The sequence below is a fragment of the Ruditapes philippinarum genome, unplaced genomic scaffold (assembly GCF_026571515.1).
Source record: "Ruditapes philippinarum isolate M1 unplaced genomic scaffold, ASM2657151v2 ctg3289_1_1_1_1, whole genome shotgun sequence".
Taxonomy (NCBI): domain Eukaryota; kingdom Metazoa; phylum Mollusca; class Bivalvia; order Venerida; family Veneridae; genus Ruditapes; species Ruditapes philippinarum.
In genome coordinates this window covers 13824-36331 of record NW_026866880.1, presented here as the reverse complement: position 1 = coordinate 36331, position 22508 = coordinate 13824, and the positions used below count along the sequence as shown (strand labels likewise).

At 30.2% G+C, this 22508-nt stretch overlaps 1 protein-coding gene across 1 annotated transcript in view; it reads left to right on the top strand.

The window, feature by feature from the left end:
* LOC132734109 (thyroid hormone receptor beta-A-like) overlaps positions 1 to 14974 on the top strand; it is a 32979-nt gene extending 18005 nt beyond the window's left edge. Inside the window, exons 4-7 of the mRNA XM_060720829.1 lie at positions 2129 to 2331; positions 2609 to 2740; positions 10714 to 10972; positions 11970 to 14974. Coding sequence (XP_060576812.1) covers positions 2129 to 2331; positions 2609 to 2740; positions 10714 to 10972; positions 11970 to 12217 — 842 coding nt within the window. The 3' untranslated portion in view covers positions 12218 to 14974. The remainder of the gene's footprint in view (positions 1 to 2128; positions 2332 to 2608; positions 2741 to 10713; positions 10973 to 11969) is intronic.
* Positions 14975 to 22508: the final 7534 nt, after the last annotated feature.

The following is a 22508-nucleotide window of genomic DNA, read 5'->3' as shown; positions in this document are numbered from 1 at the left end:
GATTAACAATATAATATATTTTCAATATTCAGACCGGACCTTTTTAATGCACTTGTTTTATTATTATTTACTTAATTCCTTCAAACTATTTGTGAAATTACCATTATTTTGATAATGATAAATAAATTAATGTGTATAAATATAAGAGTATTGAATGATTGGCGGCTAACTAAAAGTTCTTAAATATTGAGTATTCAACTTTATGCCTTGTTGGATGAATGGACAGGTTTACTTTATATTGAATTTGAAACTATACATTTCAAACATATATGCTGAAAAAGCAAAAAAAAATACATTCACACGACCATATCGTTTTCAAAGAAGAGAATGAAATAGATAAATAACACAAAGCGCCTGGTCATCGGCCAAAAAGGATACTTAGATGACCTCGTTTTGACACATTAATGGACGATATCTAATACATCAACGAGAGTGCTTTTATACACAAACTATGTCCCAAGGACACTAAGCTGACCACATTTACATTTTTATCGTCCACATTTTTAGTAGCCTGTATCCAAATCAATTTAATCCATTTACATTTCACGGATCAGTTCCCTCTTTGAATGCTCGCTAACATGCGCCCATTTCAAGTTAATGACTTCGAATCTCCAAAGTTTGGACAATCTGACCTAGATTCGTCTTTATTGCTTGCTAGTATGCCTTTATTAACCGCCGTTTTTTCACATGAAAAACAGACCAATGGCCAAGGACAGGTGGTGGCAAATTATAACTTTAAGCCCTCGGACAGGTGTTCGGCAGGGTGGTATTAATGTACTGGTGTTATGTTCTAATAATGTTGTTCAAAGATTAGCTTTTGACCATGATTGTGTCCAAACAATTTGTACTCTTTTGAAATTAAGTAAGCTATGTTATGAAATATATAGATATCATCGACACAAGCTAAGGTCAATGTGCCGCAACTATGCAAAAAGCTCATTTCATAATAGAAACCGAAGAAAAACGTGTCTTTTTCCAGATTTTACCCCTTATAAATTCCTTTAAATATCGTAAGACTAGAGAATTTTATTCGCTCTGTTGATAAAGATGATTAAATAAGATCTTGAAATCTTGGAAAAAGTAGCTACAATGTATACGTTTCAACTTTCCTTTATCATTTATTCATAGTTACTCCCGACCAGTCACCGTATGGAAATTGGCTACGAATTATGTTGCCTTTGAAATACATCCTAGTAATATTGAGGGGAAAATTCCTCCCCAGGTCACTATGTTGTCCGACATTGATTTACTGGCATTCCCAATGAGCTTCCAGAAATAACTGATAAGCGCACATATTTCTGTCAAAATTGATCGGTTTCATTAGCTGACTGATATTTTCCACATTAGATGCCGAGTTCATGGGGTTCAACAAGTATCTTATGATTAAACGAATAATGAATATTGAAATATACTAAAATCATTAGAAATTGATGTTTGTGTATGTAGTCGAGCAATCGAAATATATTTAGAAAAATGATGAAAAAAATATATTTAGAAAAATGATGAAAAACAAAATGACCTTAATTCACGTATCTCAAGTTTCCCATGATTCGGATCGAAAGTTCCTTTATGTCTCTTTTCAGTTAGGGATTCCACTGAAGTTGTTTGTTTTAATGTTCCATTTGTTGAATGGTTTAATTAATAACTTGTGTGCAAAATTTCATAGCATGTGCTGGCTTCGTTTTCCCAAAATAATAATTTCAGTTGTAAAAGATGACCAAAACGAAAGACATTTAGACGCTTTTCGCTTAAATAGATCGAAAATCGATAAAAAATAATAATATGATTTTCAATTTAATTATGAGTATATTTCTTTATTATCTTTTGCAAATCTTTTCGTTTTAAGAGCTTCAATAAAGTTAGCAAATTGTAAACGAAGTGGTTTTTTGACGTCCATACAAAATACTAAATCACCATGGTATCTGTACTAATTGCAAAAAAGCAACAGCAACAAAGGATCGTTCATGTCATAGGCCAGTGATTAATTTTAAAAACTAGAATTATAAGAGAACACCAAAACTGAAGAACTATTGAGAAATAAAAATTAAAGCATTTCTGGGACATAATGGACCTTTAATCTTCATAAAATATAACAATAATCGTAATAATACCATTACATCTCTTCCAGTTGTTTTGAATGAGAAACAAAGAACAGCAAAACGTAAGTTAATAGAAGAAAACAGGGAAAGAAGAAAAGACGAACAGACGAAAGTAAAAGTTAAGGAAACTTACCCGGACCAAGATGTCCTTTCTGATACAGATAGGGGACTTATTTGTGAAGTGGTCACAGCGTATGAATATACTGCTGGGAAAAATCAAAATTCTAGCAAGGTAAAATTATTTTACAAGGAAACGGTTAAATCATTATTGAAATATGATTTAAGATTTTTATTATGGTAAGGGTCAATTTAACGTATCAAATGACATCTGAACTAACAACCTCACCTTTGCTCAACCCAAACATCTTCAAAAGCCTTTGTAAACTATTAAGTCTTTTACATGTTTTTAGAACTTTATCTAATTTTATTAAACGATAAAAATCAGTTATTCTGAATCTATACCGATAAAAATCAGTTATTCTGAATCTCATACTTTCATTATATTACAGGGAGACTATGAAGGTGTCAGCAAAGAGATTCAAACTCAGGATCCAGAGTCCTGGCACCAGCTTGCCGAAGCAATGACTCCTTCTATAGTCAAAGTTGTTGAATTTGCAAAAGGTGTTCCCGGTTTCACAGAGGTATGTACATAAGTAAAATCAGTGTCATTTTGCTGAACTTCATATTTGAACTTTAGAAATGTCTACTTATGTTAAGTAAATGTGATTGTATGGACGAAATTAATATAAGAAGCAGATGAAGATAAAAATGAATAAAGTTACAGCATCTGGATGTTACATAAAATGAATAGGCGTAAAACAACAAGGGGAAAACATAGCAAATCAGATAAATATTGGTTAAATACAGAACAAAAAATACGTTTGATGTTGGTTAAATGCATGGGTGCAAGTTTTCAGGCATAATTATACCTGAAGCTCAGGTTTTTGTGACAAATTTCATCATGTTTTACTATTAGTTTATGTAGGAAAATGATTATGAATTACAGTTCTTTCCAAATTTTCAACTTGCACCCATGTAAATACAGGGCTGATACTATTTATTTTGTGTCATTTTTGAGATTTCATTTGACTGTAAACAATTTATGACACGAGTTAATTGTTCGCAAGGTAGCTTATGATTTAAAAGATATACTATTATGCCAAGTTTGAATTCGGTTCGAGACTTCTGTATTAAGATTAAATCGGTTTTAATCCTTATAGTCCAGATTGTCTTAAGTAAAGGCAAGACCGAAGGCATTTAGTACTCTTTGGTTCTAACGTTTGAAATTATACTGACCTTGAAATTTTAATTCTGGCGTCCTTAAATGACTCTATGTAAGGATTAAATATACGGGGAAAGTTATATACATATATATAATATTATGTTTTGTACTTTCTGGTCATTGTACTGCTTTGGGGAGTGGTATTATTTATCTTTTATGTATAAAAGAAGTTTAGCCAATGCTTTTCTGTTAGTGTTTAAATATTAAGAACTTGTTTTTTTTAATTACGACGCTCTCACACAATTAAGGTAATATAGCGCCGAAACAGGAAATATGATTTTGGTACAAACTTAAAGCAACACCAGGGGTCGAAACCATCTAACCTGCTTATAGACTCCAGTAATTTTGAACCTATTTAATCGCCTCTTACGATTTCACTGAGATAAACGGTGGCTGCAATTCTGATGACTCAATCCATAAAGACAACCCCTCAGCCACAAGGGGTGAATATTAAAAACTACAACTTAAGACCTAAACTTAATTGAAATAACCAACGTTCTGCGAAAAGTTTTTGTCATTACAAAAAGTGAATTTCTAAATATAACCATTTTCGTAAATACATGTAAATGTTATTCTGCCGAAACCGGTGCTAGGGAGAGTTGACAGTAGCTTCCATTTAACACTTTCCGCCATGAAGATATTCAAATTTAGCCTGCAACATTGCTTGTCAACCTTTAAGAGTTCTACATATATTTTTTGATGTATTAGTTATATCGCCAATTATTTCTTTTGAGATATTTTCCATTAAACTGTTTTGTGGAAATGTCAAATGTTTGTTTACATTTGATTATATTGTTAAACAAAAATACAGCCAGCTCTTACAACTTATCTTTGCAATATTTTATTTCGAGTTGTCTTTGAAGTATCTTTACATTACATGTGTTTTGGTTGTCCAGTAATAAACATCGTCTAGTATATCTTGAAATAGGTCAGTTGTACAAATAGCTTTGCAATAAAGAACATTTAATGATACAAAATTAACATTATGCTGACCATGTCAAAGAAAACCGCATAAAACTTGACATTACCATACCCTCGTAAATTTGTTAAACATTTAATGTATCGGTAACAGAAAAGGACATATTTTTTTACAAATTCATCATCACGACAAAAACATACGATACGCAATACACATTACAGTCAAATATACACATTTCTTAAAGAAACAATCATTGAATAATAAGTAAACAAATTATTAACAAAAAAGAGACACTATTATCTACATGGAGAGAGTACTACAATATAAAGTAAATCACTGTCATTTATGTGATAATTAAGTAGTACACATAGACATATGGTACAAGAAGTCGTTTTTTGTTGTGAATATACAATATTAACATTCATTTAGAAATAACATTCAGTACTGAAACAACTAGATTAAAGGGAATAAAGCTGTATCTTATTATTATTTTTTTTTGTAAAAGTTAAATTATATTTGTTTCCATAATCGTATGGTAAATTCTCGAAAAAGTTTGTACATAGAATTTCTCAGTTCATTCAACAACAAAAATATAGAGGCAGTTATTTACATACTGGCGTTTTCTCAAACATTGATTAAACTGTTTTAATTTTTTAAAGACCATATCAATCATAAAGCAATAGCAAGCTTGAAATCATTTAAGCTATTCCGCAAACATATGAAGGTTCGTCTTATATTTACTATTATACAAAATGTGTGCATACATATTTTATACACAAATAGGAATCTGATGACTTAAAACAAATATTTGATCATGAAAAAAATTGAAACATTGTACATAGCTCAGCAGATAATGATGATAATATTTGAATTTTGATCAAGTATACATTTACATGAACTTTATTTTACCCGCAGGCGTCAAGCAAGGAGGAAAAAGTTTGCAATATATAGTTGATACACAGCTGCCATATTGCAGCTTTTAGTGACTTAGACGGAAATTTATTACTGTATGTTTAGCCGATATCTGACCGAAGCCATACCACGCTATATTGGCCGCCCTGCAAATATTTAGATAAAACAATCTGCTTTCTAATTCTTCGCGGATTTTTTTTCATGGATAGCATTGTGAGGCCAAACGGTCAATGACTTGTGAATGTCCACTGAGGTCAAGGTGCTTTCACGAACTAGGTCGATATACTTATGTATATATTCATGTAGATGTCGGCAGGGAGAGGCCATGTATTGTTTTCGTGTTTGAATATAACAGAAAATATAAATTTGCTTTACTTATTATTTATAAGCATTGGCAGAAAAAATGCAATGTTTTCAGTAAAAATCAGAAGATATATAGGTTTTTTTCTACATTAAAGTGCTGAATTGAAGATTTAAAGTACTTAACATTTAATATTTGAAGAGAAAATCTAAGTTCATGTATAACGAATATATGCTGTTAATAACATAAATAAGACAAAAAGCAAGGTACGCATGAATATGTAAAATGATGTTTTACATCTGACAAACTGCCATTCATAAAATGCTTACAGATTTCAAAAAAAAAACCATTTGTTTGTAGTAATTATCTCTCTGTTGTAAAATTTATAATAAAATGTTTTACTTTTTTCAAATCGTTTGAACATATGTTATCAGATCAAGAAATGGTTTGTGAATAATGATTTTTATTCCAACATTTTATTTTAGTACCAAAGGCTGTGAGGCCACAAAAGCCAAAAAGAAATCTAATCAAAAATTTGTATAGTTGGTGATTTTAACGTTTGATTCAAAATGTAACAAGATTCGACCTGTATTGTTGTTTTATCGATAGCTTGTTTAATTTGATTTTCAAATTGAATTTCTATACCCATAAATAACTCCAATCAGTCTAGGCGATCAATAGGGTAATATCTTATAATTAATGGCAGCTATGAAAGGTGTAAGTCACAACATTTTGGTGGCAGCTGCTTTTGGAAATAAAATACAATACTAACATGTGAAGATTGGTTGACACCTAGATAAAAGATACATAAAATAGCTGAATATTTTGTATTGATCAAACATTGGAAAATTGATTTCTTAATTCTAGCATTGACTGTGAATAAATGTGATGATATTTAGCTACTGGATGAAACAACAAGAGAAAAGAAAAGAAAACAATGATTTTAAAAATGTTCTTAACATGTGATAATTTTATACTAGTTTCACTTTGAATGTTATATTATAGATTCTATTTAAGATAGATATAAAGTTTCAATGGCTTTAAATTACAAGATTAGACAACAAGTAGGAAATTGTAAAACATTTGAACTAAATATGTGCAGATACATTCCAAATCATCACCGAATATGAATGAAACGATGCAGCTATTTAGCTCATGATAAAAGAATCCGTAAGAAGCGTTTTTCTTTGCATATACATGTATTATATAATATAAAGTATTAGAAGTTGTACATTCACCCATAGACATAATAAGCAACCATAATATAAATATGATATGTGATGAAAGTAGAAAGTATGAAGAAATGAGTATATAAACCAAATCTAACCAAATGGCATATCAAAATAGTAGATACCATATTAAATGAACTTTAGAACTAAAGATATACTTTTTAGCAGTTTTCAATGAACATACATTCTAAAGTGGTCTAACTAAGATTTAATTTAAAAGCATGATGTATAAAGAAATGAGTACTTTTGCAGAATTTCAAATATTTTAGTTGTGGTAAATGAGTAAATATTTTTAGTTATGAAATATAAAATGGAAAGTGCAGTATGAATACAAAGAAAAGTTCTAATCTAAATATGAATCTGACAGATTAGAAGAAATAAAGGGTTTTATTACTCATAATGAAGCACAAAGAATAGAGTGCATCTGTTTAGAAAACAACAACAAAAAACAACAAAAGCTACAAAAGACACAAGAGGAATGGCACTAAGAACATTATCACGTGATTTACATCCGGACATGTGTATACAATTACAAATAACAAAAATGCTGACGGTAATATTTTAATGGTTCATGTAATTTAGTTAATGTTGATATCGCAGGGTAGGTTATGTACTAGAAATATGTGTAATGTTCAACTTGATAAAATGTCAACAAACCCAGGTGACCGCACTTTATTATGATGTTTCTGACCGCCGGTGTATTACATGTTCGTATCCATGGTAATATTTGATAAATAAATACGTATCTTAATTAAGAACACTTTTTACCCGAATGATTAAATAAGAACAACAAACAAGATCAAAACGTTCAATGGTGCTTACAAATTACATGTACACAGAGCATTGTATTAATTAATGGAGATAGCGTAATGTTTTGGCTTTGATTTAGATATACTGCAATACAAATGCGAGTTTCGTGAGTTTATAATCTTGTATAATGATAAAGATACAATAACAGAATGTAAAACATAAATTTTGGAAATCAATCGGCGCCAAATGTTTCATACAGGAGGTGTTCGATACGCCTTCAAAGCTTGTTCACGCCCATTTTCAATCAACATGGACCCAACAAAGGGAATCTGGATAACAATAACACCTAATTTAGTTTGGGACATTTAATGACTGATGGCCCGGAAAAAGAGATCACATATTTCACTGAGATCATTAAAAATACTGAATGTAAAACAATCTTCTTCGAAGCATGTGGGAAAAGGTTCAAACGCCACAAAAGCAGGGCATTTACCTTATAAGAGGTTTAATAAAGGTCGAATACATGTTCAAAAATATTTCTTTTTCCCATTCAGCTGGCCACGGGACGCCAGTGGCTGGTAAGAGTTTAAACAGTAATATTTATTTTATTTATATTAAAAAAAGATCATGTACATATTAATTTTTGTATGGACATTTTAAAGGATTATGGATACACTATGTGCAATTTACACTATTATTGTTATTTTAATAAGGTGGACACTCAATAATATTGGCATAATATGTTATTTTTCGTTCAAAATCGTTCATAAAAACACAATTAAAGGAACAAAAATGTTGGATATAATATATAAAAATTTATATGGAGTTTACCTAGAAAATATAAAAAATGGATATATGTTTAAGAGGACGTGATCTTCCGAGAGGACGGCAATTTTTATGCCAATAGGATTTGAATTGCTGTCAATATCTTTGTGAACATAGTTTAATTGATAAGGATCAAGAATTTATTATTATTATTATTTATTATTTGCAATTATAAATTTGGTAGATGGGATATGCTACTTTTAACAATTTTAGTTTATAATTGTATCTTCATTTTGGAATGACAAAGCCTTCGTACAAAATGTGATAGCCAGAAATTGATTGGTAGACGTTCACATATTAAAGGATTTGCTGATTTTTAAATATGGCACATTAATTAGCAGATAATATATAATTTAACGGGTTTCTCTTTGTTTCTTCTGCAATATTAGCATTATTAATAGAAGAAGGTAGTGCTAGACAAAAATAAAAGTCACGTGATGTGAATATCGTTTTCATTTCTTGTTTCTCTGCAAAGCAAAATCAGAAAAATCGTCACTGTAGAAGACAAATGCTCAAATTTGCAATAAAAATATGAAAAACTGAATAAAATAATTATCTAAAAGTTAAATTTTGTGTAAATTTATGTTGAAATATATTTACCTTACCAGACGAATACGAAACGCCATAATGTGTAGGAGAATTAGTTTTCTGGAAGAGATGCGCAGAAGATAATTGATTCAACATGGCCCCGACAGGCGGCCTAACTTGACCACACACTATATTAGAAAACTGTGCAAGGATTAAAACTGTTCTAGTGTTATATTATATTTTTATTTCAAAGGAAACTTGCATTAAAAACATCATTCATTCGATGGATTAAGATAAACTGAAGTTTGTATAGTTTGTATTATGAAACCGTTTGGCTTTCCCAGATAGATTCTTTGGTGCTAAAATATGTGGTCATTCGTGTGAACTTTGTGAAAAAATCATTTTATATGATTATTTTGAAATGTTGATTATTTTGGATTATCTTGTAGAAAGGTTATTCTGATACCCGAATGCTTTACTTTGACATGGAAAGTTTAAAAACATTCGAATGTTGATGTTGAAGAAAATTGCGTTTTGGTGTTTTAAAATCATGCACTCGTTAAAAGACATTATAAATCTAAATATCTGATATTATGTTTAATTTACTGGACATTTTAAAACATTAAAATGCTTTATTAATACATTTTCATCATAAATATCCAAGTCGTACTTGTATCATTAATTTATCTCGGTTTGTAATTGAATTTATATCAAGCGCATTAAAATGTATTTGGTTCTACGACTTTGTAATATTAGAAATAATGCATTAATGCGATAAAATGTGTAGCAATGGCTAAAATGGACATTTTTGGCTTTCAACGACTAGAGAAAAAAAACCCAACATTTATGATGTCATTAGAGTTGAATAAAAGTATAATTTGTATTATTACACTTCTGGAGGATTTATAGTTATATTTCAACAATCAGTAAAAGCACGTGACGGTGTTGCCATGGACAATTTTGCTTTAATATACATTGTAGTTTTAATCAAAAGACGATTGATTTGAATAAACATACATTCTAGAATTTAAACACAGCTGTCCATTGTGTTATTTTCTTCTTTTTTTTGTATATTTACCTATTAACTGTCAGATCTACAATAATACAAATATCATATATGAAAACTTAAATCATTTTCCCGCGTCTTTATTAAAAATGATATTTCATCACAAATGATTTAATCACAAATGAATACAATAACAAAAATATCGTTGTTTCGGTGTCTTATGAGTACTGTTCTTATGATTTATTTGCCAATTCTCTGATAAATAATACTAAACAACATACCATTTTTTTCATTTGGTTATGAATGGATTAATTAGTATTGTAAATGATATATAATACCTTGTTTGCGATTGATTTAAATAAAATAGTTTACATTAAAACGACAGACGAAATACAAGTAGGTTTGCTACATTTGACCTTTAAATAAGTCAGGTAAACAATCGTGGTACATGCGTTTTATGTAAATAAATTCAGTTGAAGGCAAAAAAATACATTGATAACTTTAAGGTTTAATAGCTAGTAACGACTACATGTATTTAATCGCGATCTGTTCCTTTCAAGTATATATTTATTGCAGTTTGTTTGTGTATACAAAATAAACAATAACCACGTGACCTTTCGCACGCGCCCATTTTCCTTGTACGTAGAAATTGTAAGATGTTGGCGCCATTTTAAATATAATATATCACTTGTGACATACAGGGGATAAAGTAGAGATATATCAGTAGATTTAAATAGAACTGGACCTAGCAAGTTGACCAGTAATCGGATGTTGAAGATTTAGAACTAACAAGTATCATTAACGATATTTATATAGATGAAATAAACATTTGAATAAAACGTGATTTTGTTACTATTTTTAGCTCAACGTTGAAGACCAGATTCTTCTGCTAAAATCATGTTGCATGGAAATAATGTGTCTGCGAGCAGCTTGCAGATTTGATCCGGATGCAGAAACGCTTACATTACATAATGGGGTGAAGCTTCACAAGTCCCAGATCCATCAGGGTGGCGTGGCGGTCCTGATCGAGCCAATTTTTGATTTTGCAATGGGATTGTCAAAGCTAAAGCTGGACAAAGCAGAAATAGCATTACTGGCAGCTATTCTATTAATGCAGTCGGGTATGTAGCTTTTGAATTTATAAGCTATTCCGTTTAGTTGTTCTTTCAAGACTGTTCCAGAATTCTAGGAAATTGAATATGTAGTTTTTGAATTTATTAACTATACGGTCTGTTAATTTTCTTAAAAACTGTTTAATTGAATTTTAGGAGTTTTAATATGCATTAATGACATCTTTTTTTTCTATATAAAATTGATGGAAATACTTAATTTAAGATTTTCAAAATTTGAGATTTGTTTTTTCTCTAACTTGTTACCATACAAATCATCAAAGATATGGCTTTTACAATGTATAAAATAGTGTGTATTTTGCAGTTAAGTTAATCAAAATAACAACAATTTGCATGTTATTAGTTTATGATTAAATATTATTGTAATTTGTTTATGTAAAGTCTTTTGAGTTCAACATTTAATTCTTGTTTTAAACATTTAAAAAAAATTGTAACAATATGAATTAAAGTGAAATGATCCATAATGGAAGGTCTATAAAACCATTAATAATTTGTTGATAGTAACTAGTTTCATGCGTGACTACAACGAAAAATTATATACAAGTGTCGTATATTAGTTTGAGATATATGATCCATATTGTGCAGATAATAAATTGTTCTAGAACAAAATATCATTAATTATCATATAAATGTTAATACTAAATCACTTAAAATTCTTATAAAATTATATTATAAGAATATTTAAAATAACATTTCTATTGTTACTTTTATCAATATTTGAAATGCTTGTGGAAATTTTGCCCATTGTAGACCAATTCACTTTACTCATTCATAAGGATATGGCAACAGTTGACACAACCATTTCAACATAACGATCATTTCAAAATCGCTCATATTTAGAAACCCAACATATGTAAATGATTCTTACGAAAATTTATTTTGTAATTCATCTTTCCATAAAATGATTTTATGGACTAAGTATAATTGAAACATTATTTATTGTGTCAATTATCTTGATATTTATTTTGCTATTGTTGGTATTTTTCAGATCGCTCTGGGCTACATGAACCAGAAAACGTGGAGCGTCTTCAAGATGCTATACTTGGTACTTTCAAACGTTACATAACGGAAAACAGACCTCATCAGCCGGTGCATTGGGCTAAAATTCTAATGAAAGTTACAGATTTAAGAACTATTTCTACTCGTCATGCAGAAAGAGTGTTATGTATAAGATTGGATAACTCCGGTGAAATCCCGCCTCTCTTACTGGAAGTGTTCAACGAGGGGCACTCCTGACCAAAAGTCATCATTTAGGAATTTGTCGTTTGGCTTTTACAAATAACTGAAAAGGCAGGATCGCTTTTAAAAGAACATCTATCTTTCTGAGAGGATTAATGATTATTATGTGGAATAATAATATAAACTTACTTTTTTGTTGTCCGGTGTTCTATTTCGTGGTGATTTAAGCAATTGTCCATGGAAAACAGATGGCCATTATTGTGTATACACGTTCTTTCATTAGAAATATTGGAAACAAACAAGGTTAACAGTGTGTCATTGTATGGTTAAGAACCAAAAGTGGACGCGAATGTTTTCAAGATGTATGATGACTTTGAATTAGATAAAAATGCTTTATAAAAGCAGAGCTTGTTTGAATTGACGTTTTGAAATTATAGGGACACAATATATTTACTTGAGATCCATTGTAGAAGTGTGCTTTTTTTACCTGTTAGAGTTCCTTTGAAGTGTATAGAACATGTTTGAAGCCTACATGCTGATCTATATAAACAATTAGTATTAATTCAGTTACATTGTAAAAGGAAACATTCATTATTTTAAATATGACCAAAGAAATAAGAAGGGGAATGGTATTCTTCCTTGTTGAACACCTAAAGCTATATTTAATGTAAGACAATCATAGATGAAGATCAGGGACACATTCATCAAAATGACTACAAATCTTCAGAGAACAAACCTGAAATAATATATTAACAAAAATTATTTTCTCCATTTTGAGTTTGAATGACATTAAGCTTTCAGAACATGTCAAATTATTACAGAATGTTTGGCAAGGTGTAAAGGTTTGAGGAGCTTGCATTTCATAATAGAAATACCCTTAACAATCGACCGTTTTACACAAAAGTTGGGTACATAAATAATCATAAAAACTTTAATAATTACATTATAAAGCTATGTTAGGTAAGGAGCACCTATTATGCTAAAATAAATATTTGCCCAACATTTGAAATAGGTGTTACAATTAATGTAGGTATATTGAGGTAAACAGGTTATAACAACTATATAACATCTTACCTGTTTTGCTAAGTCATGATAAGCTATGATATTTTAAACATACTAAAAATATTTAAGATATACATTTGTTACAAGAAAAAAAGCTGACTTGGGCTGCTATTAAAATTGTTTAAAAGTCCAAATCCATGTATACATATAAGTAAACAAATCAGGATGATTCCTAAATACTTACACGAGCTCTTACTTCATCACTTTTTAACAAAGTTGCTAAATAAAGGATTTTCAGTACTTATTAAACATCAAACTTTCACCATTGCGATATAGTGTTAATTAATTTTGAGTAATTTAAATCGAAATTTTCTGAGAATTAAGTGTTGTTGTAATTGGTGACCTCTTAAACTATTCAGGTTCAGGCATTAGCGTGAGGTTCAGGTTTTTTTATACCCTTGAAAACATTCTTTATCTTTATGAAACCAATTTAAATATTCTTAAAATCAGGGTTTTCATGTGTTCCAACACTTTGAACATGCATCCGTGTTAAAATGAATTTAGACATCAATATAGTGAAAATTGTAGTTATAAATAAACTTCAAAGAAGCAAATACAGAAGTTTAAACAATTATGCCTTTGAAATTAACTGTTTTAAAAAAGCTATTATTAAAAAAATAATGAATAATGCATAATACGAAAACAGATAAGCAAGGACATAAGGGTTTTGTATTTATGCTCATAAATATTCAGGTTGGGTCAGTAATTAATCAAAATTCCGTAAATAATTTTTTTGTTGTTGTTGTTTTCTACATATAGAAAGCATTGTGTAATAAAAAAAATCAAACGACTGAAAAAGGTTCTACATGTTTTACATTATTATTATATATAGTGTTAGTAAATGTAATATATTTTGAATATTATGTACATATAGTGTTATATTAGAGACAAGTTTGGATGTATTATAGATTGTAGTTTTTCTGATAATGTATTTTAATATGTTTTTAGTCAATTAATGACATGAGCTTGTTAAACAAATGTAATGAAAAATGTAATATAATATTTGTTGGAACAGTCACTTATAAGCGTATTATTATTATATTATGAAATAAGGCTTGCTTTTATTAATGTTTTAACAAATCGTAACAGAAATCGTTGATGTAATTGCTTTTATTCAGCAATAATTTACAATGTAAATAATCATTTATCATCACACAAAATGTGTTGGTACTTAACAAATAAAATAACGTATTCAAATTGACAACCAATCAAAATTACTTATTCAAATTGTAAGCCAATCAAAATTACGTATTGAACTTGTTAACCAATCAAAATTACGTATTCTGATTGTTAACCCTTTATTTGCTGGAGCCGGAAGTGATAACCATTATGACCTGGCCCTATACCATTGGTTTACCCACTTGAAATTTTCATCTCTATATACCTAAAATTGATCATGGGCAATTCCAAAAGTGGAAGGTGGGCAGTCAACTTAAGAAATAGGTTAGGAGTCACTCCAACTTTCACATACAATGTATATGAATATTTGATATTATAATTTATGCATTTCATTATGTTTGTTTTATGCTCATTGTTTGATTTACTAAATGGAGAGCAAGATAATTGTTACTATGGAAACTATACAAATTCTACCTCAATATGTATTATATGGTTTTGTTATTTCTAGAGTTTTAGTGATGAATGGGTGTTGTTGACGTGTTCTTTGTTAAATCATTTATTTAAATCTATTTATGAACTGATTTTAATTATGTATCATACATGATTTGGCGTTATTGTTTCTCAAACTAAATATTACTGTCTTGAGAACAAGAAACCGAACTAAAGGGAGACAACCTCAAAAAAATGTTAGGCGTTTAGGAAACCGATGCGTTAAAATTAGTTATGAGATTAGTTTTAGTAAGAGGAAAACTGCTCGATCAACAAATTGATGTTTTAACAATAAAATACAATGCAATATGACATTTTCGTTTTAAAATACACTCGTTATCTACTATTTATATATATAGTATTTTATACAGTATTACATTCGGCAGTACACCTTTTTACAGCATCTATTTTACTAATATTACTGTAGATTTTTATTGGTTAATTCTATGAACGGGCATTGAATATTTTTAATATAATGGTTTTAAACGAGACTCGCTTTTATTTATATCTCGTTACGTGATTGGTTGTTGAAATATTTCACTGGGTGACGTGCATATTTTGTTAATAATCGCGTGAACTTTGTTGGATTTCTTTGATGGATGAGAGATACTGTTGCAATATTTAGATATTGTATCAATATTTATATTTTTAGAAGAATACATGTGTTGATAGTCATGATGTGAACTTGAGAAATGATTTTATATATAATGTGCTGTGTTGTGCATGTCAAGAAAATTTCTTTCTTTATATCTGTGCTGTGTATGTCACGAATTCTTTATAACTGTGCTGTGTATGTCACGAATTCTTTTATAACTGTGCTGTGTATAACTGATGTGTGCTTTTGTCTGTATTTTTCAGTGCTTTGTATTCTTTTTGAATATCCTGTATTCTTACGAACGCTGTAGTTACAAGTTTGTTCTACTCTTAGTGCTGATATTGAATACGTGTTGTATATTGTGTTTTGTGATTTAGTGCTTCTGAATTCCATAAGAGTTACATTCTTTGTTCGATGAAGAAAAAAAAAACAGTGAGAACTTATTTTTTTCATTATTGTTGAAAACTTTTGGTTTCATAAAGTTTTGAAAATGATCTTGTACAATCAGATGTGAAATATGGTTTTGTTCAAAAGAGTTTCACAACCTGTTAAATGTATGTTTTGACAATTATATATATTTCCAGCAGTTCAGTGCTTACCAAGTTAGTAAAACATTTTATGTTCATGAAATTCGTTATGATTTTTCTTAAATAAAATAACTCATACATAAAAGTATCATACAACATACATCCTTAAATAATTTCATGGCCAATTTGTTTCGCTTTGAGATTGACCTTTCAACCAGTAGTACCAAGAATTCCAATTCTGAGAGGCATGAGTACTTGTCCAAACTGCATAAATGTGCGGGCCACACTGCATGAATGTTTAGGTTTGAATTAAAATTATTAAATGTTGAATTCTGCTTGAGCCGGTGCTGCTAGAGGGCGTGGACTGTAACTTGCTGTTTCCATTACCGTCAATGAACAGACTCAACCAAACCGGGTCTGCAACATTTTCAATTTTGTCATTGTGGGCGTTCTTTAAGGATTCCGTTTTTCTCTAATTTACTATACTTTGGAGTTATAGAATTCTTATTATTGAATCTTGAACTCCGAAGGTTAATACCATAATGTGTAAAAATCGTATGAAATTTGCAGGAAAAACAACAATTACAAAAAAACATGGCATTTATCAATGAAGCATTTTTATAGGTATCGAATGTTCAGAATATTAATTGTTTGAAAGCTTGGTACACCGGCAAGTTTAGTGCTTTTTCAATATATTACAAATGTATATCCACCTTTCCTTTTGTCATATAAATAATTCCTTTTCGTACATTTAGCAACATATAGATTTATCCTACGAATATTTCAGGCTATTTCAAAGGTCAATTAGGATCTACATTAATTTTTCTTTAGTATTCAAAAGAAAGCTAAGAAATAGTAGTTAAAACATATTATGCATGCATATGAATGTTGGTAATAATGTTGAATGTGGTTAATAATAAAATACTTTGGAAAATCTAATTTAGCTGTATATGCATTGCAATTAATCTTTCTGTGTCAAACAGATCAAAAAGGCCTGTTTTAAATAAGTTTATATGCGAAGAACGATACTTACTAATAAAGGTTTTATTTGTTTAATTTGTGTTTTGCACGTATCCTCTATGATGCTGTACCCTTCTCCTTTCCTTCCTGATATGTATTTATGTTGATACGGATGATTAACCTTGAACCGTGTTGAAGTATATGTCGTGTAATTGTGTATATATGCTGAAAGTGGGTGTTGAATTTGTACACGGGAGCTGAGATACGGTTTTCGTAGTCATGTACACTTTTCAAGATGGCCGATTTATTTATGGGTGAAATATTTAATTGTTTATATGTTGAATGAACACATTTTCTATGTTTAAATATATGTTAACTGTGTTATTTTTTTTTTTAATGATAGAACTAGTATGAATTTAAGTGTATATGTAGTAATACAAAATGTGTAAATTATTTTGACATAGAATTCAAGGTATATATAATTAGTTTTGAAAAAAATGAAATCATACAGATCGTTGAAATATTATTTTTCCGGTCAAGGACTAGTCCAAAAGTTTAGACGTAATGCGATTGTGATAGTTTTATTGACATGTTGGGTGTTGCATTTCTTTCCCTGGAATGCAAGGTCCTTTTATGGGACTTATCAAGGTCATGTAGTCAAAGTGTGTTTATTAATATATTTAAAGATGTTACAGATGGTTTGTCTCAGGGTAATACATTTACTTAAGGCGGAAATATGCAATCAGCATATTTTGAGATTTGTGACCTTTTGTGACCTTGGAAGAAAAGTACATTGTATAATGATATATGATTCTCTTTGTGTAGAAGCACGGATTTATATTTGTAATATAAATCCGTGGTAGAAGTGAAGAAAGAAAATGACAATTTCAATATAAACCAGTAATCAATCGGAACATCTCGGCTATTATTCATATTCTTATCTAAAGTTTGACGGAAAAGGCCGACAAGATTCGAATGACCAGTGATATAATAGAATTGAAGAGTATATTATATGGTTCCCAAAATATGATGAGTATAGTATATGGTTCCTAAAATATTTTTTAATAAATGAGTAACTTAAATAAGCTGAATTTTGAATATGCTGTGTAAACAAGTTTATTGTGTGAAGTATAAAAGTTTTAGCTGAGTAATTCTCATTTAATGTACATGTATACTAATGGTATTTATTGTGACACAGTATTATTGTACATGTATAACTGAAAGGTATATAATTTCTTTTTGTATTTTTTTTGCAAATTCAGCATTCTTACAAAGTTCAAATGTGAAAATTCAGCATTGTATTTTACTTTGATTTTGATTATTTACTTACATATGTGACAATAAAAATTGGAAAAAAAATGTATCGTTATGTTTCTGTCAATCTAAAAGATCAGTTGCTTTTTGAGTAATTTATTTTGCTACGAGCAGAGCATAGATGAGTGTCCGGGTACCCTTAAGTAAGTAGGCCTACATTCTATTGTCAGGTGCCTGGATCCAAATGCAGTACCCGATATCAATTTGTTTGATCCAATAAGAAGACAAGCGATGATTTATGAACTCGAAGGAATGGTCACTGCATACCTTTAGAGGATCCGAATAAAAAGCTACATAGATGAACGTCTGTTTGAATCTGTGCAGTTGTTGATTTAAAGAGGAAACATTACGACACGGAAATTTCATTTATGTCCGTACAAGTAGTACTCGTTTCGTTTTATACTATGACAGGACGAACTATGCTTAAGCCAATGTCGTATTGAGCTAGGAATACGACACCATGTGTCTTATTTAACAGTGCCGACACGCTCAAAATGGTTTATCCTAATGCTTTGGACCGTATATAAATTTTAATAAGCAAAAGATCAACAATTAAACATCAAATTTGTATAAACATTGTATATTAAAGGCATCAGCCACGTTATCAAATCTAACCAAAATAAAACTGCACACGTGTGACCACGCTTTACTTTACATGTATAAAGGCGGCTATTAAAGTTCTTAAAGCAAAAGAAAAAAATACAAAGCTTTAAAATATATATACATTTAAATTTCTTAAAAAACGAACTTTTTCTAATTTCTAAAAGTAGACATTTGGATAGATTGAAAAATTCAGATGTTTTATGACAATGCAATGCAACGGCTCTTTACACCGATGCGTTTTGTCCAATGCAGAACAGTTCCCTTTGAGATGGAGACAGCGTGTTTTAATTTTATCCTGGTTCCACGATATTAAGTCTCGGTAAACTACCATCAAAACATGAAATCAGACGGTTACAGTCTATTGTTTGTAAAAGGAGAAACGAAAACATTGTCTTTCCATTTGAAAAAAAATGTAAATAAAATGATTTGGCAACAAAGCAAGAAATTCAAAATAGTTCCTGAAGTGTAAAGCTGATGTATGTGAGTATTTTATGTACTTGTATTTTATAGAGGACTCGCAAAATAACTCGTGTCATTCCGCAGTGAATCATACCTCTTATTCAAAATCATATAAGCTGCAACCGAATAATAAATCAACAAATGAAATGCGAACTTGCTTCTTTTATTCCTTGCTACCAATGACTTGATAAGAAACAACGAGATTTAATTAAGAAACAATGTCACGAGACGACCGCACGTGATTGCCTCACAAAATACATGTATTAAAATTCACTTTTGTACCTAGTTCTACAGCGCATCGATTGTGTTTAACGATAGCTTATTTGACGGCTTGAAGCCTCTCTTACAAGGCTGTATACATATTGTGGTGAACCAAGACACAAGGTCCCCGCACAAATATGTTGTTTGCAGCGCAGCTTACTGTGAGCGATCTCATTGAAAAAGGCTAGTTGAGAGACGGGAGCTTCCCCTTTAAATTCTATTTGGCAATGTAATGCACATGGTCATGACTTCAAAACGATGTCATGAGCGGCCCGCACGCAATAGGATACAGAATATTGCTTCTTAACGACATACACCCAGCTCAATCCCAACGTTCTGCAACACTCTGCCAGCAACCCGATTAAACGAATGTTCAGTGGAGAATCTCTTTCCTTTCCACTTGGCGGTAATCTAGGAACAAAGTCCGGGAACATATTCGTATTTTGTCTTAGTCCGCACGGATCGTCCCCTAAAAACGGCTGTATAAGGCAACATTGCTGAGGATTCTGAAAAGAGGTAATTGGAGACACAGAATAATTGCAATGCACATACCGCTAAATTAGATTTTCCAAAGTCTTATGTACATGAATAGGATTCAGTACATGCGGCCTTTTGTCAATAGCATATATTATTAACTTTAATATAAATCCTTATATTCTGCAATGGTCTGTCAGTGACTCGTTCCGAATTCCTTCAACAAGGGCTCGTTGAATAAGTTTGAACCTCGACTTAAAGGATATATAAGGCACTTGCCGGTCGTTCCAAAATCAAAGTCCGTGCGAGTTGTATCTAAGGATCAAAATGGTCCAAGTGTTATATAGTGTAAAGATTACAAAATGTACTCCTTTTGTGACCATTGCAAATCCAGTGCCTTCAGTACTTTGATTTATTATATTTTTGTTTCGTCTTGCATGTTTAAAAATTAAATTTTTTACTATTTCATGTAAAATGTTGAATACTGCTTAAGCCGGTCCTAGAATGCATCGAAGAAAAAAGGGTTTGATTTAAATTCTATAATTTTTGTAGGTATTTATTTGCTAAATAATGCCAACATTAATACCAAATATGATACCAGATATTTTCAAAGTTTAATAAAATAAAAACTACACGGTAAAAGTATTTTATATTTCGCATGATCAACCAATATACCTTTAAGAAAATTTAGGCAAACTTTGAAAACAGCCCCTCATTATGGTGAATTTTAGGGATTTTTTGAATAAGGCATTTTAGATAGGGAAATGGTAAAATAAATGTTTAAAGTGGGTGGGTAGGGTAACATTTTTATACATATTAAGAACATTTTGTTTGGAAACAAACATTTTGCTTGTGTAATTTGTTACCTGAATGTTATTATTTGTTTCTTAAAAATAAGCAATAGAAAAACATTTTTATAATGATGATATTACAGATTATTTAAAGTTTCCTCATTTCTGAAAATACGCCCTTCTAATGGCAAAGTCTTAGTTCAGAAATATATCCATAACTCAAAAAACACACGGTAAATTTTATTTAAATTTTGCATACAGGTGACCTTGAAGACATATAACTGTCCTGTGTTGTCAATTTTACAGTACTTATGGTGCCCATTACCCATGGTCTACCTTAATGTTGAGAATGCTGACATTAATCAAAAGTTTAAAAGATTTTCCCATCTATGATTTGCCCATTTATAGAATTTAAAGCAAACATGCTTTTTGAAAGTTAACATTTGATTGCATTTCTTAAAGACTTATGGTGTCTGATTTATGGAACACTTCTTGTGTCTGGTAACATGGAACGCTTATGGTGTATGCTTATATGGAACGCTGATTGTGTCTGGTTATATGGAATGTTTGTTAAAAGAATCGTATTGGAATTATTGGCTTAACTCATTATCTTCCAATGGTATGGGTGCCCAATTTTGTACAGTTCAAAAGATCTTATTTTCAATGCATACTATCTAGGATGACTATATTAAAATATTTTACGTTTTCCAAGATAATTATTGAAATTATATGGGCATGCGGTTGCAGTTTTCCTATTATTATTATTATTATTATTATTATTATTATTATTATTATTATTGTAAACGGGGAACAGTCTTTCGGTTCGATATCACAGGACCGTTTGTGTAAATTAAACAAAAGAAATGAGAATAAAGGCAAATGTAAGTTTTATGAATTGTATTAAATATTTAAGTCATTATATTTCATAATTAACGTGCATATAAAATAAATAAGGTAGGGGAAATAAAAGAAAATCGGAAAACTTCCGAGAAATGAAAACAACGGCTTACCGCAATGGTGGTCAGAGCGCTGCTTGTCTTTTATGACGTCAAACCTTCACGTCCAAGTTTCTACCACCATTGCGGTAAGCCGTTGTTTTCATTTCTCGGAAGTTTTCCGATTTTCTTTTATTTTCCCTACCTTATTTATTTTATATGCATGTTAATTATGAAATATAATGACTTAAATATTTAATACAATTCATAAAACTTACATTTGCCTTTATTCTCATTTCGTTTGTTTAATTTACACAAACGGTCCTGTGATATCGAACCGAAAGACTGTTCCCCGTTTACATTATTATTATTATTATTATTATTATTATTATTATTATTATTATTATTATTATTATTATTATTATTATTATTATTATTATCAATAATATTATCACCACAGAGACTAATATACAATTAAATATAGCCAGCTCGATCTGTGATTATTATAAATTGATAATCATATTATAAAATCTTCTGCATGACAAATGTTATTCCAAATATTATATATAATTGTATGATTTTGCGGCTCCCATGCAGTTATATTTCATTTGACAAAGCTTTTATTTCTTAATAACAACTAGGTCCATTTATTCATATAATTATGTCTTTAAATTTATTATCACGGTTTGAATCTGAAATGAACCTAAAACATATTAAGGATGAATGACTAAGGTAATGTTAATTGAACAATTGTATAAA